The sequence below is a fragment of the Dasypus novemcinctus genome, chromosome 8 (genome assembly GCF_030445035.2).
Source record: "Dasypus novemcinctus isolate mDasNov1 chromosome 8, mDasNov1.1.hap2, whole genome shotgun sequence".
Classification (NCBI taxonomy): domain Eukaryota; kingdom Metazoa; phylum Chordata; class Mammalia; order Cingulata; family Dasypodidae; genus Dasypus; species Dasypus novemcinctus.
In genome coordinates this window covers 43,683,186-43,703,540 of record NC_080680.1, presented here as the reverse complement: position 1 = coordinate 43,703,540, position 20,355 = coordinate 43,683,186, and the positions used below count along the sequence as shown (strand labels likewise).

The window sequence follows — 20,355 nt, the reverse complement described above, 5'->3', positions numbered from 1 at the left end:
CTCTTCTTCCCTTTCCCAACCAACAGCAGCCACCATGGCCACCCTCAGTATCATGTTGTTTTTACCACTATAGGTAGGTATTATGATTTAAAGTCTGGAGATGAGGGTTCACTTTTCCTTTTCACGAAGTTTCTGGCTATTCAGACTCCTTATCATTCCAAATAAATTTAATGATCATGTTTTCAATTTTTTCTTTAATGCTGGTGTTATTTTTATTGGGGTTGCATTAAATCTGTGTATCAATTAGAATAGAATTGACATCTTAATGATATTTAGTCTTCCAATCCATGAGAAGGGAATGTTCTTCCAGTTATTTAGGCCTTTTAAAATTTGTTTTAACATTGAGTTGCAGTTTCCTGAATACAAGTGCTCTACATCATTGGTTACATTTATTCCTGACTATTTGAATTTTATCTGTCATATTTTATTGTCACCACTCTTTTGACACTTTGTTATTTTATTGATATAATTTTCATTTCTAGACTCTCTTCCAGGCCTCTCTCTCCTGTCTTTTCTTTTTAGGTTCTAGCACACCCTTTAATATTTCCTGAAATTCTGGTCTCTTGCTTAGAAATTCTCTCAGTTTCTGTTTATCTGTGAATATTCTAATCTCACTCTCATTTTTGAAAGACAGTCTTGCTGGATATAAGATTCTTGGCTGGAAGTTTTTCTCTTGTATCTTAAATATATCAGACCACTGTCTTCTTGCCTCTATGGTTTCTTGTGAGAAATCAGCACTTAATCTTATTGGGTATCCCTTATATGTTATGCATTGCTTTTCTCTTGCTGCTCTCAGAATTCTCTTTGTCTTTGGCCTTTGACATTCTGATGACTATGTGTCTTGGAGTTGGTCTATTTGGATTTTTTTCAGATGGGAGTATGTTGTGCTTCTTGGACATGGATATCTATATCCTTCAATAGGGTTGGGAAATTTTCTACCATTATTTCTTTAAATATTCCTTCTGCCCCTTTTCCCTTCTCCTGGGACAATCATGACACATATGTTTGCACACCTTTTGCTGTCATTTACTTCCCTGAGACCTTGTTCAATTTTTTCCATTCTTTTCTTCATCTGTTCTTTTGTTTGTTCACTTTCAGAGGCCATTTCTTCAAGCTCACCAATCCTTTCTTCTGCCTCCTCAAATCTGCTATTATATTAAACCAATGGTTTTTTTATTTCATTGAATACATGTTACGTTTCATTCCCATAAGATCTGCTATTTTTCTATGTATGCTTTCAAATTCTTCTTTGTGCTCACCCAATGTCTTCTTAATATCCTTAATCTCTTTAGCTATCTCATTGAATTTATTAAGATTTGTTTGAATATCTGTAATTAGTTGTCTCAACTCCTTTTATGTCATCTGGAGGCTTATCTTGTTCCTTTAACTGGGCCATAGCTTCCTGTTTCTTGGGGTGAATTGTAATTTTTTGTTGGTGTCTTTGCATCTGGCTTACTAGAGTATTTTTTCTGGGTGCAGTTTTTCTCTTTAGTTTAGGGCTTCCTATTGTTTCTCCCTTGCTGGTTATGCCATAGGAGCCAAGCACGTAGTTGGTGCTGTAAACTGTGGAGGATCAAGCTGCCCTCATTGCACCAGGGACCAATGAAGCTTCTTCCAACTTTCTCCTTTGCCAGGGTTAGGGACAGAGTCACAGCTATATGGAATAATCCACGTGCAGGCCTAGACCGTAGTTGCCCAGATGGAGCATCACATCCCTTTCTCCCCTACCTGGGGCAGGGAAGGAGCTGTAGGTGTGGAAAGCAATCTATGTAGTGCGGGTCCTAAGATGACCGCAGTTGCCCTGGAAGACTTCTAATTTTCAGTCATTGCCAGCCAAAGTTCCCTGGAGTTCCCTGCATAGGCTGGTGCAGGCCTCCCCAATCCCTTCCTTGCCAGAGGCGTGGCTGAAGCCTAGGCAGGTTGCAGGCTGATCTGCACCAACATCAGACTTTTAAAGCTCATCACCTGCTGGGGGTTCAATCTAAATTAGTTTACTTTGTATTATTTCACTGATTCTGGTGGATAAATGTCCATTTTATAATTGTGGAAGAGAAATTTTAATTATTTTGCAAGGGAATAAAAAAATGTATGTATTTGATTGTCGGACTATAAATTCCTTGTCTTTGAAGTTTTCAATTCCAGAGTGAGACTTGCTTCCTAACTGCTCTTATATTAATAGATGAACGGGTTTCTTAGTCCTTGAACATAACAAATTCAGTGTTTATAAATAGGAAACTGGCTTTTCCATACTCCATACTCTTCAGATTTAGTTGTCTTGCTTCATTCAACTTGGAAAACCCCTTTGGAAGATCCTTCCTGAAAGTAATGAGGAAAACTGGACACCTTAAGCAAGGGACTAGTCAACTGGAATATATCAGTGCTGTCCTCCACTAAACTCAATGCCCTAAGTCACACCACTGATGGATACAGCTCCCTGGGACTGAGGTCTAGAGATTCTTGACCAATTAGGGGCTCCTTTTCACTCTATACTCCAAGATTTTTATGACCCCTCCCCAAGTACAGCAGAGATGAAAACTGATTCATCTACTAGTGAATAAGGACAGAAATTGTACTTTATCTGATTCAATATAACTCTTATTTAGTCAATATTAAGAAAAGGAATAGACTTGCCCATGACTCCTAGATTAGCTGTCCAGAAAGATTTACTGTTAATTTAAAATTCTAACTACATTTATTTATCAGAGGGAAATGTCTCTACACTCTGCTAAGCAAACTAAAAATTCCCACCCCCCCATGCATTATGCCTATCAATCTGAATGAGATTCAAGTCAAGCACAAGTGGAGATTTTTACCTTCTAATATATGATAGCAAAAATGTGTCAGATTTAAAAGATTTAGCCTTTTCCTTTATTCCCATTTATGTTGACGTTTTTAGTAGAATGAAATTGTGTGGTGAGTATATTTATGCCCGCACCAGTGAGCTAAAGACCAGAGTAAATATGACCTCATTATTCGCTGAGGATCAAGTAACACAGATACAGAATCTGATAGACCAGTGTTTCTCAAATTTTCACATGTACCAGAATCACCTGGAGGGCTTATTAAATAACAAATTGCTGACCTACCGCAGTTCCTGATTTAATGGGGGGGGGGGGGAGATTAGTCTAAGAAATTGCATTTCTAATAGGTGATGTTGATCCTGATGGTCCAGAGATCACACTTTGATAGCCACTGATTTGCTTAATGGCTCTTGGAAACCATCTCCAGACTAATTTTTGATTTTGTGAATTGTTCCTGATTTTTCTGATGGATTTAATTTGCATGCTCATAAAAGTGGGGCTAGTGGCAGCTCCAGAATTTCTATATGGGAACTCACCCATCAGGTTGGATGTGAAATTGGAAGATTTGACTTGAAGCTATAATTGAACACTAAGCATACATGTTGGGATGCTGACTTGGAGACGACAGATGTCTACAGACCTCTCCTGGGGAAGCGGATGTGGCTTAAGCAATTGGGCTCCTTTCTACCATACAAGAGGTCCAGGGTTCAATTCCCCAGGCCTCCTGGTGAACGCAAGCTGGCTGCATGGAGAGTTGGCCCATGCAGAGTGCCGGCCCATGAGGAGAGCTGGCCCAGCAAGATAACGGAACAAAGAGACGCAGCAGACCAGGGAGCTGAGGTGGCACAACAGATGAGAGTGCCTCTCTCCCACTCTGGAAGGTCCCAGGATGGGTATCCTGCCACCTAAAGAGAAGACAAGCAGACACAGAAGAAACACAGTGAATGGACACAGAGTAAATAGCGAGCACAAAACTGGGGGGGGGGGGGGTGCGATTTTTAAAATCTTTTAATAAAAAGACCCCTCCTAGTAAACCCTTGGTGTTGTGTGTGAGGCACACGTGAAGTTGGACACAGCCTGTATGTATCCTCCCCCATCTGATGGATGGCTCACAGCAATGGTGATATCAAAACTAGCTGTGTCTCAGGAGTCTTTAGAGCCCGACTGCAGGGAGGGCATCAGGAGTGGCTTGTACTAAGTAGCAAGAGCCACAGTAACAGGGTTCAGTCAAGAAAACAGATGGTATCAGAAAAGAGCTCTGTCCTCAGCAAGGGCAACCAGAGGACTATTCCAGGACTTGTGACACTCAGTTGTGTCAGCAAATGCTGGACAAATGGATGCCTGGGGTTAATCAACAAGATAAGTCCCAGGTTTCACCCACTGGGGAGGTGGGAGAGCTGCAAGGGATTGAGTCTTGAAGTCAAACACATCTAACTTCCAAATCCTGTCTCAGTGCACTCACCAGTTATTTAACCTCGTTTACATTTTCCTTTATTTGTGAAATGGGGTCAAGAATTATTCCTTCTTCACTGGGGTACTGCAAATTAAATAACACCACTGAAGAACTCACTAAATTGCCTCACACTATTAGCTTTCTTCCTCCATTCCTAGTAAACCATCAACTTTGGAAAGACCTGCACTCCCTACGGGCTCAGAGACTCCAGCTGAAAAAGATGGCTGCTGTGAAGAGGTAAGGTGAGTTGATGCTTGTGCTCTGGAGAACTTGCTTCTTGCTAATATTTGGTCACTCACGTTGTACCGGTCCCCTTCTTCCACCTCTCATTTCCACTATGTTCAGAGAGAAAACATGGGCAAGAGAAAGATTAGAGAATATTCTTCATACAATGGAAATCCTGAACCATAAAGACAATTTGGAGGTGGTTTTTTTTTGAATAGCAATGCCTGTGATGCTGAGATTCCAAGGAGTACATAAAATGTAGAAAACATACAAATGGAAGCAGAGAAATAATACTGTTTTCTTTGAACTGATACCAAATCATCTCAGTAAGAAAAATAATGGTTTATTCTTTCATGGTTATCTCTAGTCCAAATCATGGTCAGCAAACCCTGGAAATTAACCAAGAAAGGAAGCTTAAAGCTCTGTAAATCTCAGATTAACTGGGAATTCAGAAATGAGATGACATTTAGAGACAAGTTTCTCAGGAGGTTTATACTGTGTGGTTCAAATTTCCTACAAGATTCAAATATAATTCACTGGCAATTCTGCATAGTAAGAAAACAAGGATCCTGAAGTTTTCTCTCAACAATTATAATATGAAGTTTACACCAACGCATTAGTGACCTTTTAGGTCCTGTCATCATCAATTCTATAAGAAAAGCCATCCAAGCTTTGGCTGGCCCTCTTCAAATACTTTTAAAAAGATTGTAGTGAAAAAAAAAACTATCAAAGTGTGAACTTTGATAAGATCCTGGTTAAAAGCAAATGCATTGTGGGGACAACTGGGGAAATGTGACACTGGATTGAATATTAGATATTAGGAAACGATTGATAATTTCCTTTGGTTTGGAAGACCAGGAGATGCCCTTATTCTTAGGAAATATGTGAAGTATTTAGGGGTGACAGGTCATGATGGCTGCAACTTATTTTCAAATGGTTTAGTAAATGAAAGGGTGGGGGCCATCGCTGAATCTTAGTAGGAGGGTATATGAGAGTTCCTTGCACTAATCTTTCAACCTAGTACTTCTGATAGCTTTCAAAATAGACATTAATAGCTATATAGATTTTCTGGCTAATAAACAAAATTTAAGCCCTATCAAAGGCTGATGGGGCTTAATGTGTCTTGGTCCATCCACAGCAGCCCCTCTCACTTTGTTCAATAGTTTCAAGCCCAGAAGCAATGAACTCCTTTTCCTATGGCATACTGGGCCCATTCCAGGAGACTGATGTGCGCGTTCTTCCCCCAACTAAGTATTCAGTAGCAAGAGTCTGCCAGGTCCTCTGCAGGAGACTGTCAATCCCCTAGAACCCAAAAATAAGAGGCAATGTTTGTTGAGCCAAATTATCTTTTTATTAGGAAAGCACCAACACCACATTCTTCGAAATTACTGGAATTTTATTTGCCTCAGGCTTATGACTTGCAACCAAAGACATTGTGCAAAGAAAGCAAAGATTAAGTACACTTTGGGGAGAAGGAGACGATACACATTGGTAACATAGGAGACCAGGCTGACAACAGAAGCCATCCAATATACTAGATAGACTGCAATATTCAATAGCGATTTCAACAAAACTTTTTTAAAAATCAAGAGCGAAATTAAGCAGTGTTTACAGTAGACATAAATCTTATACAATTCAAAAAGCTTTTTTTTCCAGATCATAGAGCATAAAATGGAAAAATGTATATGCAGGTGAAATCTAGCTACTGTACATTTATCACCTCTTAAAGTTGCTTATATGTACCACAGTGTAAAAAAAAAAAATACTGAACAAATAAAAACCTTAAAAATTGCCTGATGAAAAATAAAATAACCAGTGGCTTTTAATGGCTTCTCCTGGTTATCAGTGCTACAAAAGACAAAAATTCTTCTCATTTGAACAGGTGATAAAACCAGGCACAAACCATTACCAAATTAGACCCAACCCATAGAAATATACTATCCACCCACTTATTTTCCATCAAAAACTTTTTTTGTTTTAATCTTTGAATCTTTGAGGCCCATTTGGTCACAATATGTTACAAATATTTGTGTATGTGTGTGTTTTTTTACACCATGATATCATATGTTTGTCTGGCACTATCCTAAAGCTAGTTTATAGGTGATGGTGATATAGAAACAACCCAGTGACTATATGACAAAATGAACTCACTGAGTAGAAATGAGAAAGGGGAAGAAGGAATTCAGTTCTACCAGGGAAAAAAAGGTCCATGTTGATCACTCATCATCAGTCCCACTTGCTTCTGACTGTTCCTAAAAGAAAAAAGTACAATAAGATGAAATCACATTCAAGGGGGAAGAAAAGGGAAAAGCACTGCAGCAGTTTGGCATTATTTATGAATTCCAAAAATAGATATTATGTTTGTAAACTGGTCTTTTCCTCTGACTATATTAGAGTGTATGGGATTCAGAGGTTTTACTTTTACTTGATTAAATAATGATTAAGGCTTTTTGATTGGGCTACATTAGTAGGACACTGAGTCCTTGCCCCCTTGGTGGGCAGGGACTCATAGAGAAACCTCACTGCAGAGAAGGGAGGTTGGAGTTTTGAGCTGGAGCCTGAGAAGTAAACACAGAGGAACAGAGCAGCTGAGTCTGTAGAAAACTGAGCCCGAAGGAAGGAGGGGGAGAGGGAGGGAGGGGGTAGGGGAGAGAGGGAGAGGGGAAGAAAGGGAGAGGGGGAGAGAGAGAGCTGGTCACCCGATAGTCTAGAGCTGGCCTTGTGAAGAGAGCAGGGCAGCTAAGCCTGGAAAGAAGCCCCAGGAAGAGAGGAACCCAGGAAGCCTGAACCCAGGCAGACATTGGCAGCCATCTTGCTCCAACACGTGGCAAAAGACTTTGGTGAGGGAAGTTACTTAAGCTTTATGGCCTGGTAACTGTAAGCTTCTACCTCAAATAAATACCTTTATAATAGCCAACGGATTTCTGGTATTTTGCATCAGCACCTCTTTGGCTGACTAATACAAACACCATGGGGCAAAGTGGAAAATAAATGACATTATTAAAATAACCCCCCAAGCCTCTTCATTCTGCGATTAGATAGAAGAATCCACTGGCTCTAAACCAAAATGGAGATTTCCTCATTGAAAATCCCAAAGCAATACCCAGAGTCTATGCCAGGGTTTTTGCTCCCTTTCACATGAAAACTTTATGGCATTCACGTATGGATTATATACTTCAATAATTTTTTAAATGAAAAAAAAACTTTATGGATAGTAATTTCTATTTTTAGCACTATGTTTTAGAAAATTCGTGGAAGAAAATCAAACCTACGTGCTTGATGTTTACACACAGGAAAGTCTCATAAAGAAAGCTGTTCCTCTGAAAAGGCTTCCATCAAGGGTTAAATCTGGGGTGGGATAACAATTCTGAAACCTTTCCATCAGATCACAGTGCCAGTGTGTTGAAAGAAAACTAAAACTAGCATATATGCTAGAATGGAAAACTCTACTTACAGGGAAAAAAAGTAGGGGTTAGTTTGCAAGAAACCTGGGTTCTTCTGGAAAGTGAATGAAATGGAGAGCATTCAGAAGGCAAGGTGGGAGAAGACTCTGCCAGTGGCCCTACCATGTTGCCCAAACAGCCCAGGAGAGTAAATTAGACTGAGTTATGCTACATGGGACTGAATTCAGCCTCTGGTATTTACTTGGTACACGACCACAAACAAAACACACATTACACCTGAGTATTGCTTTCCCATCTGCAATAAGTTGAGAGTGACCTCTATCACATGATGCTGCTGTAATCATTACAGATGATAACATACAGGAAGGAACCTATTTCAGGGCCTGGCTCTGAATTTTCAAAATATTAAACATAAGACCACCACGTATTTAAAAATTCATGTGATTCTTTGTATAGCATCCTAAGTAGTAACTCAAGCCAGCGGATCTGATGCCATTCTTTAATCATTCCACTCTGCTGTATACTAGGCACTATGCTGAGTGCCATGGCTATAAAATATTAACAGGCCACGGAGAAAAATATATTTGTAAGTAAGTGCATGGGAAGATAAGAAAGGGGAGAGAGAACTTGATTTAGTGTTTTTTTCATTTCTGAGGACTATTAAAAAAGCAATAAGCAAAGACCAAAATTCTTTGTTTTCAATCAAGCAGCTCAGTTCACATCCTTGATAATGAAATCTTACCAATCTTTACATTTTCATCCTTGGTAACAGAATAAAACCATTCGAGAGGGCATGGAAACAGGCAAGGTACAGAGGAGGAGGGTGTCTGGGCTTCGGCCGAGCCAGCCTCACTTACATTTTCATCCTGCTCTTCATCACTGTCAAAGTCACTCACTACAGGTTTGGCTTTTCCTCGATTGGGCCTTTTCTTGCCTTTTCCTTTGTCCCGGCCTTTCTCATCTTTCTTATTAAGCTTGATTTTCACCTTAACAGATTTTGCTACAAAGAAAACAAAGATACGAATGAGGACTTGTAGGGAAATCCTTTCACAGGTGCTTCTTTCGCCTACTGACAGATAAACCAAATGTCCCAGCGTGCCCAGAACCTCCCTGATTTATGACCATTTTCCGTTGTCCTGTCCGGTTAGCACCATTCACTTGCAAAAGTATCTCAGTCACATTAAACAGGAGAAACACGAGGTCTCACCGAGAAAGCCGGGCTGCGTTCACTTCCTATTCTTTACCTAAAGGCTGAACAGGGAGAGCTCTTCCTACATGGGGAGAACAGAAGCCTTTCCTATTTTGTGGATTGTGTGGGTATTTAATAGAACATTTACATTTTAAAGATTCATATAAGTGTAAGGGTTAACAAAAAGACCAGCAGCTTCACTGTGCAGATAACTCCAGTTGACTTAAAGACAAAATTTAAATGGCTGAATTACTTTTAAACAGAACATCAAGGTACAAAACGTTAAGTAAAATCAAGACACTCAAATATGTATCAGTGCACATGTATATATGTGTATATAATTTGAATTTTTTATAACGTTATCCCAAAGGGTTTTTTATACATGCCCATAAACCACACACTGCATTTTTATTCATACATGTTTATATATTGCTCACACAAACCTCCCTAATTCTATTTTTCTTCAGCTTTTTTTTCATAGCAGTAAGTCCAGAACAAAGTCAGGCAGAAAGGAGAGTTCCCATATATCCCCCAATCCCCATCTCCCCTCCCATCACACACAGAGTTTTCCCTATTATTAACACTTTGCATTACTGTGGTACCTTTACCATTGATGACACAGCATATTTATATTATATAGATTATATTACATATATTATAATATTAACTATAATTCACACTTTCCATTAGGGTCTACCCTTTGTATTGTACAAAAAGGTATGCTTTTTTTTAAAGTTTTTATTCTGGTAACCTACATACAAACTAAAATTTCCCAATTTCTTATTTTAACTGCTTTTTAGCACTACAACTCAATGGTCATACGACTTTGTGCTACCATCACCACTATTCATTACCAAAGTTTTCCATCATTCCAAATAACAATTCTACACTAAATAAGAATTAAGTCTCCATACCCCAGCTCCTGGTAATCTGTAGTCTAGTTTCTGCCTCCATGAATTTGCAATTCTGCTTATTTCAAACCAGTGAGATCATATAATATTTGACTTTCTGCCTAGCTTGTTTTATTCAACATGATGTCTTCAGGTTCATCCATGTTGTCACATGTATCAGGACTTCATTCCTTTTCATGGCTGAAAAATATTCCACTGTGTGTATATACCATCTTTTAAATCCATTCATCTGTTGATGAATACTTGGGTTGTTTCCATCTTTGGGCAATTGTGAATAATGCTGCCATGAACCTTGGGTTGCAAATATCTATTCAATTCCCTTTTAATATTTTGGTGGCACCATTTTACAGTCCTGTCAACAATGAACAAGTGTTCCTATTTCTCCACATCCTCTTTAACACATTTTCCATTTTTATAATGGCCATTCTAGTGGATGTGAAAGGGTATCTCACTATGGCTTTGATTTGCATTTCCCTAATGGCTAATATGATGCACAGCATGTTTTCATGTGCTTTCTGGACATGTGTATATCATTGGAGAAATGTCTGTCCAAGTCTTTTGTCCATTTTAAAATTGGGTTGTTTTTTGTTGTTAAGATGCAGGATTTCTTTATATATTGTGGATATTAAAACCTTAACAGGTGGGAAGTGGATTTGGCAGTGGTTAGGGCATCCATCGACCACATGGGAGGGCTGCGGTTCAAACCCCGGGCCTCCTTGACCCGTGTGGAGCTGGTCCATGTGCAGTGCTGATGCGCGCAAGGAGTGCCGTGCCACCCAGGGGTATCCCCCGCGTAAAGGGAACCCCATGTGCAAGGAGTGCACCCCGTAAGGAGAGCCGCCCAGCGCAAAAGGAAGTGCAGCCTGCCTAGGAATGGGGCCACACACACGGAGAGCTGACACAAGATGACGCAACAAAAGAAAGACTGTGGTGCTGCTGATGACAACAGAGGTGGACAAAGAAGATGACAATAGTGAATAGACAAAGAGAACAGACAACTGGGGTGGGGAAGGGGAGAGAAATAAATAAATCTTTTAAAAAAAACACAAAAAACCTTATCAGGTATGTGGCTTCCAAATATTCTCTCTCATTTTATAGGCTTTTTACTTTCATGATACGGTCTTTTGATGTACAAAAGTTTTAAATTTTGATGAAGTCCTACTTATCTAATTTTTTACTCTGTGGCCTGTGTAATCAGGATAAAGTCTAAGAAACCACTGCCTAATACAAGGTCCTGAAGATGTTCCTCTTTGTTTATGTTAGAAGTTTTATAGTTATGGTTCTTCTATTTAGGTCTTTGATGAACTATGAATTTTTGTACATAGTATAAGGTAGGGATCCATCTTCATCCTTTTGCACATGGACATCCAGGTTTCCCAGCAACATCCTTGGAGAGACAATTCTTTTCCAATTGAGTGGACTTGGCCCCTCATCAAAAATCAATTGACCATATAAGTGAGGAATTATTTCTGAAATCTCAAAGCAAATCCATGGATCTATATGCCTGCTTTGTGGCAGTAACTTATGTTTTGATTACTATAACTGTGTAATAAATTTTAAAATCAGGTAGTATGAGTCCTCCAATTCATTCTTTGTGAGGGTGGTTTTGGCTATTTTGAGGCCCATTACCATTCTACAAGAATTTGATGATTGCTTTTTCCATTTCTTTAAAGACAGCTGCTTAAATGTTCATTGGAATTGCACTGAATCTGTATATTACCTTGGGTAGAATTGACATCTTAATATTTATTCTTCAAATCCATGAACATGGACTATCCTTCCATTTATTTAGGTTATTTGATTTCTTTTAGCAATGTTTTATAGTTTTCCATGTACAAGTCCTTTATATCTTTGGTTAGATTTATTCCTAGATATCTGATTCCTTTCCTTGTTATTGTACATGGAATTTTCCCTTCATTGCCTCTTAAGGCACTACTACTTTGCTGAATTCTTTTATTAGCTCTGGTAGCTTTTCAGATTTTCCAGTATTTTCTATATATATAGGATCATGTTATCTGCAAATAGGGGGAGTTTTACTTCTTCCTTGCAATATGGATGTCCTTTATTGCTTTTTCTTGCTTAAATGATCTGGCTAGAACTTCCAGTACCATGGTGAATAACAGTGGTGACACTAGGCATCTGTATTAGTCAGCCAAAGGGATGCTGACGCAAAATACCAGAAATTGGTTGGTTTTTATAAAGGGTATTTATTTGGGAGTAGGAGCTTACAGATACCAGGCCATAAAGCATAAGTTACTTCCCTCACCAAAGTCTATTTGGAGCAAGATGGCTGCCGATGTCTGCGAGGGTTCAAGGTTTCCTACATTCCTGGGGCTTGCTTTACTCTGGCTTCAAGGTTCCTTCCTTCCTGGGGCTCCAACTTAAGACTTCAGCATCAAACTCCAACATTAAAAATCCTCCAACTCTGTCCTTTTCCATGACTTATAGCTGTGAGTCCCCACCCACCAAGGGGCGGGACTCAACACCCTACTGGCATAAGAGGTTTACTTAATTAAATAATCAAATAAACATCTGAATCCAATATAATCTAATATGCCCAGAGGAAAAGACCAGTTTACAAACATAATCCAGTATTTCTTTTTGGAATTCATCAATATCAAACTGTTACAAGGTCTATCTTGGAAAATGATCCATGTACACTTGAGAAGAATGTACATTCATTGCTGCTGTTGGGTGAAGTGTTCTATATATATCTGTAAGATCTAGATAGTTTAGGATTATTATTCAAGTTTATTTCCTATTGATCTTCTGTTTAGATGATTATCCAGTATTCAAAGTAGTATACTGAAATCACCTATTAACAACATAGAACCATCAATTTCTCCTTCAAATCTGTCAGTATTTGCTCCCCATATCTTTAGGCTTGGCTGTTAGGTATATATATCAATTACAACTTATTGTTGAATTCACCCTTTTATCAGTATATAATGGCCATCTTTGTTGCTGGTAACTTTCTTTTTTAACTTAAAGACTATGTTATTTGATATTAGAATTACTCCATCTCTCTTTTTGGTTACATCTTGCTTAGTCTATTTATTTCTTCCTTTCACTTTCAATCTACTTTTATCTTTGAATTTAAGGTGAGTCTCTTGCAGTCAGCATATGGGTTGGCCCACTCCTTTTTACCCAATCTGCCAATATCTGCCTTTTTCCTGGAGAGTATAATCCATTTGCATTTAAAGTCACTGCCGATAATGCAGGACTTTATGCTGTCATTTTGCTATTTACCCTTTGTAAGTCTTGTACCTTTTTTGTCCCTCAATTCTTCATTAATGTTTATACTTTGATACTGGTTTGATTTTTGTAATGTCATCCCTTTCTTCTGTATATATTTTTCATATATTTTCTTTGTAGATTACCATAAGGTTTTAAATTTAACACCCTGAATCTATAACAATCACACTTGATTTGATACCAAGTGAACTTTAATGGCATTCATAAACACTGATCCTATACCCCTCCATCCCAATGCCTTTTGTTTCACATATTACCAATTATGGTATATCCAAAACCGTAGGTTTGTCATTACTTTTTACGTATTTGCATTTTAGCACCCAAAGGAAGAAGTAGAGTTACAGACCAAAAAAATATAGTTCAATAGTACTGAATTTATAATTACTCAAAGGGTTACCTTTACCGGAGGTCTTTATTTCTTGATGGTACTTCCATCCCATTATTCTTGCTTTTAGTTGTTAGAATTTCCTGTAGCACTGCCTTCAGGGCAGGTCTGGTGGGTCAGATGAGAAACTCCCTCAGCTTTTGTTTATCTGGGGATGTCTCAATATTTTCCTCATCTTTAAAAGGCAATCTTGCTGGGTAAAAAAAACTCTTAGTTGGTATGTCAGTTATAAGTTCTTTTATGAATCCCCCCCAAAAGAATAATGTGTTCTTGAACTAATCTATTCTTGTGGCTGTGAAGCCATTTTGATTGGGCTCCATCAGTGTGGCATGACTCAGGTTGGGCTTCTGCTCTCTTGTTGGAGTTTTATATAAACAGAGACACAGAGAGGGATACACACACACACAGAAAAAGGAGCCCTGCCATTTTGCCTGGGCCATGTGGGAGAGAGGACGTGAGGACTGTTGGCAGCCAAAGCTGAAGCACAAAGCCCCCAAGAGGCTGGGTCCACGGAGCAGTTCAAAGGTGAGGAGATGAGCCTTGCGATATGCTTTTTTGCCACGTGGCAGGATGCCAGGATCACCAGTATCTGACTTTGGAGAAAGCATCTCTGATGGTGCCTTGATTTGACAGAACTGTAAGTAAAATTCCCATTATAAAAGCCAGTCCATTCTGGTACTTTGCATTGGCAGCCCTGCGGCAAACTATGTCAGCTGGTATTACAGCTTCCTTGTTGCTAAAGCAAAAATCATGCACTGGGCTGGTATAAACAGTGTAACCTTATCGGCTCACAGTTTTGAGACTAGAAGTCAAAAATCAAGGTGTCATTTAGGCAGTGCTTTCACCCAGAAGATTGTGGTGTTCTGGGGCTGGCTCCTGCTGATCCTTGGCTTTTCTGTCAAATGGCAATGTACAAGGTGACCTCTCCTGTCTTCTCCAGATTCTGTTGACTTTCAGACCCTTCTGTGTGTGTCTGAATTTCATTCTGCTTATAAAGGACTCCAGTAATAGGATTAAGATCCGTCCTGAGTTAACTGAAGCAACCTCATTCAAAGACCCTACTTAAAATGGTTCCACACCCACAGGAATGAATTAAGAACATATTTTTCTGGGGTACATAGCTCCCAAACACCATACATGGCAATTGTTTTCTTTCAGCACTTTAAATATTCCATCTTACTGCCATCTTCCATCCCTGGTTTCTGATGATAAGTCAGTACTTAGGCCTACTGAGACTCTATTGCATATAACATGTTGTTTTTCTTTTGCAACATTCAGAACTCTCATCCTTGGCATTTGGGGATTTGATTCCAGTGTATCTGGGTGTGATTCTCTTTGAGTTCATGCTGTTTGGGATTCACTGTGCTTCTTGAATGAGTATATTCATGTCTTTCATTAAATCTGGGAAGTTCTCTGTCACTATTTATTTAAATATGCCTACTGCCCTTTTTCTTCTTCTGGAACTCCCATAATGCATATAATGGAAAGCTTGATAGTGTCCCCAAGTCTCTTTGGCTCTACTTGCTTTCTTTCCCATTCTTTTTTTCCCCCCTTCCTTCTGCTTGGTCTGAGTAATTTCAATCATATTGTCTTCAATTTCAGAGATTCTTTTTCCTGCCAGCTGTAAGCTGCTACTGAAACCTTCCAGGGAAGTTTTTCTGTTATTATGATGTTCAATTCCAGTATTTTTGTTTGATCCTTTTTAAAAATATTTTATTCAGAGTCTCATATTGTTCACTGTTTTTCCTGATATCCTTTAGTTCTTTCCCTGTGTTTCAGTTGGTTTTGTGCATATTGAAGACCATTCAAAAAATCTTTGGTATTCCTAAAGTCTGGTATTCTTGCCAGCATAAGTTTTTTTCCCAGCAGTCAAGAGTTGTTGTTCTCTACAGTTCCAGAGATGAAAGATTTTTTTTCAAGGAGGTCAAGACAGCAGATGAAGCAGGTAGAAGCATGCAATGGTTAAGGCTGGCAGTGTGGATGTGTCCCCAAGTTGTCCCTTAGCTACAGATAACTCTCTCATTGATACTAGTGAATGATGTACTTGTCCTGCCTAATTCTTGTTAATGCCTGGATATTTTCCATCTTGCTATACTATATACTATAAATTAACCAGTTTCCAGAATTTTTGCCCATAGGAACAAAGCTGCAGTAAACCTGCCATGAATCTCAGCAAAATTTGGTAGGGTTGGAGGGAGTGGGTAAGGGACAGGGTAAATTTACATGGTAAATTTTTTTTATTTTTATTAAAAAAAAAAAAGATATTTAGATTACATAAATGTTACATAAAAAATATAGGAGATTCCCATATGCCCTGCTCCCTGCACCATCCACATTTCGTAACTGGTGAACATATTTTGGAGCAATGCCACTAAGCATGGATTATAGTTTACATTGTAGTTGACACTCTCACAATTCTATAGGTTATGGCAACATATATAATGGCCTGTATGTGTCATTGCACTGTCATTCAGGACAATTCCCAAGTCCCCAAAATGCCCCCAGTACTACATTTGTTTTCTCTCTCCCTGACCTCAGAACCTCCAGTAGCCACTGCCTCCATATCAATATTAGTTCTTCCATTGCTAGAATCATTCTGAGAACAGAAACAAAAAAATCTTGGATATACTCAAAGTGCTATAAAATATCATTCTGTGCCCATCACTTATAGCCCATCATTTCTTGTATCTGATAGAATCCTACTGAGAACCCGGTGGTTCTCGTACTGTCGTGGAAGAAATTAAGACTCCAGAAGGAATCTCAGGGATGGGAATTTTGCACATTTCTTTTGTGACATGGAGGTATGCCACAAAACATTCATGTAAAATTTCATTTTAGTAAAAGTAGAAGCTAACAGAAGAGAAGTCAGCAGGGCTGTTTTGAACTTAAGCGTAGTGGCAATAACTGCCCCTCCCCCATCCAATGGGGCAAAGGCTGGCCTACCCTAGTATACAAAAAAGTACTTGTAACCAAGGATTTTCTCCATTGCGCCCAAATATCTACTGCTTCACCAGCTACAAAGTGAGTCTTTTACTTTGGGTGAGATAACTTAGAGATAAGAATGAAACAAGGAGGATGGAAAGGTCTCCTTATTAATGGAAATGCATAAAAGTATACTTGGCATTACTAAGTAATATGAATAAACAGAGTGAAATGTCCTCATCTACACAAGTATAGCTCTTCCTGATGTGGGAGTTCAGGAAATCCAGGTAAGGTGTAAAAGGGCAGAAAGGTAAGTAAATGTCAGTAAATGTCAGATAAAACACATCCTCAAGAACATCATCTAAATGAGCTTTTGGAGTGTGTTATACTCTCAAGTTATTAGCTTTGTGTGTCACTGGCAAGGTCCTTTCAGAAGACATCTACCTGACAGGCTACTGTGGATAAGCCTGCTAATAAACTGGACCACCACGTGAGCCCTATAAATACTATGTTAAGGTTTAATGTTACCATGGTATGGCTGCCTCCATGGAAAGTTCTGATTACCAACTGTGGGCAGCTGAATATGACTCCCCAAAGATGTCCATATCCTAATTCCTAGAACCTGTAAATATGTTTTACATGGCAAAAGGGAATTAAGGTTGCTAATCAGATGACCTTGATATGGGAGAGGTTATCCTGAACTAACCTAAGTGGTGCCAAGCTAGTCACACAAGTCCTTAAAAGTGGAAGGAGAATGTCTACATAAAATACCATGACTTTAAAATGCTGTTTGACCTAAAGTAAGGGGGAAATGGAAAGGAGAAATGAGTTTATATGGCTACGAGTTTCTAAAAAAGAGTCTGGAGGCTGGCAGAAGGTTTGCCCTCATGCACAACTGAGCAGAGTCAGAGAGACAGATAAAGCAGATACAACCCCCAGATATTGGTTCCTTTGAGGGCTAAAGAGACCCATGGGAGTTATGGTCATGGCCAATGGGGTTAACTACCAGGGCAGATGGCCCCTCTTTGGAAATGGTGTTTATGTGTGATAAATCTGGACTCAGATGGGATCTCCCTTCATAAGACTTTCATGCTAATGTGCTGGAGGTGCAGTTAATGTTGGGGTTTAAGATATATTTAGGGGATTTGAATCTCTGGACTGACAATGTGATAGCCAGATCCTGAGCCTCAACAGACTCCAGCACCTACAATCTGATTTATTGGACTTACCACACTCAGCTAAGATGGAGGTGAAGAAGGACAACCACCACACCATGGAGCCTAGAGTGATTACAACTGAAAATGGGAGGATTGCATCCAGCATCCAGGTGGAATCTGAGCCTCCTCTTGACATAAAGGTGCAATGGACACAACCAATCCAGTGTCCACATAGAAGAGGTGGCATTGGATTGGGAAAAGTGGACATAATGGACAAAGGGTATGGGGAAAGGCAGGAAGAGATGAGAGGTGGAGGCGTCTTCGGGACATGGAGCTGCCCTGGATGGTGCTTCAGAGGTAATCACCGGACATTGTAAATCCTCACAGGGCCTACATGATGGAATAGAGGAGAGTATGGGCCATGATGTGAACCAATGTATATGAGGTGCAGAGGTGCCCAAAGATGTACTTACCAAATCCAATGGATGTGTCATGATGATGGGAACGAGTGTTGTTGGGGGGGGGGAGAGGGGGGGTGGGGGGGTGGGGTTGAATGGGACCTCACATATATATTTTTAATGTAATATTATTACAAAGTCAATAAAAAATTAAAAAATTAAAAAAAAAAAAAAGAATTTTCAGGGAAGCGGACTTGGAACAATGGATAGGGCATCTGCCTACCACATGGGAGGTCCATGGTTCAATCCCCGGGCCTCCTTGACCCAAGTGGAGTTGGCCCATGTGTAGTGCTGATGTGCGCAAGGAGTGCCATGCCATGCAGGGGTGTCCCCCGTGTACGGGAGCCCTACGCACAAGGAGTGCGCCCGTAAGGAGAGTCACCCAGCATGAAAGAAAGTACAGCCTGCCCAAGAGTGGCGCCACACACATGGAGAGCTGACACAGCAAGATGACTCAACAAAAAGAGACTACAAATTCCCAGTGCCGCTGATAAGGATAGAAGCAGTCACAGAAGAACACACAGCGAGTGGACACAGAAAGCAGGCAACGGAGGGGGGAAGGGGAGAGAAATAAATAAAAAATAAATCTTTAAAAAAAAAAAAAAAAAAAAAAAAAAAAAAAAAGTGGAAGGAGAAGAGGCAGAAGGGAGGGTCTGAGAGAGACAACCTGAGAAGGGCTGTACTTTCCATTGCCAGCTTTGAAGATGAAGCAAAGGGAAGCTTAGTCCTAAAACTGCAAAAAGCTGAATTTTTACCAATAACTAAAATAAGCAAGGAAAGGAATCCTCCCCTACAGCCACCTGAAAGGAACCCAGCCTGCTGACACCTTGATTTTTAGCTTGGTGATATCATCAGATTTACAACCTACAGAACTGGAAGATACATTTGTATTGTTTTAAGCTGCTAAATTAGGGGTGATTTGTTACAGAAGCAACAAAAAAGCAAATACTCCAAGTCTCAAGAGAGATTAGAGAAAACAAACTAGAACAATAGATGGGATATAAGGGGAGCTATTTGAAGAGATTATAAATCTAGCTCTAAAATCATGAAATACAGTGCAAAGAAAGACTGAATAGACTTTCTCATCAAATAGCAGGATATTAGAACTAGGAATTAATCAGATAAAATTGAAATTCATTAAGTTAATAACCAAAAAGATGGTGGAGTAGGAAGCTCTACCGGAAAACTTACATAACAAGCAGAACAGTTTGAATCAACTATTTAAAAACTTGGGTACCAGTAGAACACAAAATCTAGGGAGGAATGGAAGGAGACTAAAATTACAGGAAATAGCAGTAAATTACACTGTGTGTGGCACTTACTGATGCCCAACTCCCACCATCACGGCAGGCCACAGTAAGCTCCAGCTCCTGCATTAGAAAAGGACATAAAAATACATGTCCCCGAGATCCGGGGTGGGTATAGGCTGATTGTAGCTTTTGATTAGGTGCTTCGATCACTGGGGGCTGGTTCTGAGGGCAGCCATTGTTCCATCCTTCCCCAACAAAGGCAGCGGAGGAGATTTACAGTGCTATGCTTTCTCAGAGCTCCTGTGGACAGTGGAAGGGCTGTATTTGCTCAGTAGGTCAAGAAAGCACAGCTTTGGGGAGTTCATACCCTGTTCAGGGAAGTTTCAAATGAGCCTTCACTCCTTTTGTGGGTCCTTGATCTTGTTCAGGTGTGAAAGACTGACATGGGAAACTCTTCCCTGGCATGCTCTAATCCCCTCTTCTCCATCTGTCATCCAGGCAAAAGCAGCTTGAGACAATGAAAGCAGTGTGAGAAACAACTGAAGAAGATGGCCTGGGCAAAGGCTTAACCTGTTTTAAATCTGACAGCAGAACACCTGGGCAAGGGAGAAGGTCTGTCTCCTAGGAAGTTGAGGGGGGCACTCAACCTCCTGTAAATAGGAGAATTACTAAGCAACTAGCAAGCACAAGCCCAGGACAAGATACAGGCCCAGAAAAGATAGGGAGGATCCTGCATTTTGCAAATGCTTTGGGAGGACCTTCCTGATAGGCGGGATGATGCTCAAGAAAACTTCTGTAATATGACCGTCTCGTTACAAACTCAAGAAACACATCTCAGGGAACACATCCCAGAGTTAACATTTTAAAATATTAAAATGGACACTGTACAACAAAAGAACACAAGATACTCAAATAGGAAATGATGGTCCATCCAAAGGAAGAGAA

At 39.7% G+C, this 20,355-nt stretch overlaps 1 protein-coding gene across 8 annotated transcripts in view; it reads right to left on the bottom strand.

The window, feature by feature from the left end:
* Nucleotides 1-5,807: 5,807 nt before the first annotated feature.
* The window catches only part of SMARCA2 (SWI/SNF related BAF chromatin remodeling complex subunit ATPase 2), a 195,160-nt gene continuing 180,612 nt past the window's right edge, over nt 5,808-20,355 (bottom strand). For all 8 annotated transcript variants that reach the window (XM_058301759.2, XM_058301765.2, XM_023588455.3 and 5 more), the window contains 2 exons: nt 8,741-8,883; nt 5,808-6,731 (listed from right to left, as the gene is read on the bottom strand). In XM_058301759.2, the coding sequence (XP_058157742.1) occupies nt 6,696-6,731; nt 8,741-8,883 (179 nt within the window). In that variant the 3' untranslated portion in view covers nt 5,808-6,695. The remainder of the gene's footprint in view (nt 6,732-8,740; nt 8,884-20,355) is intronic.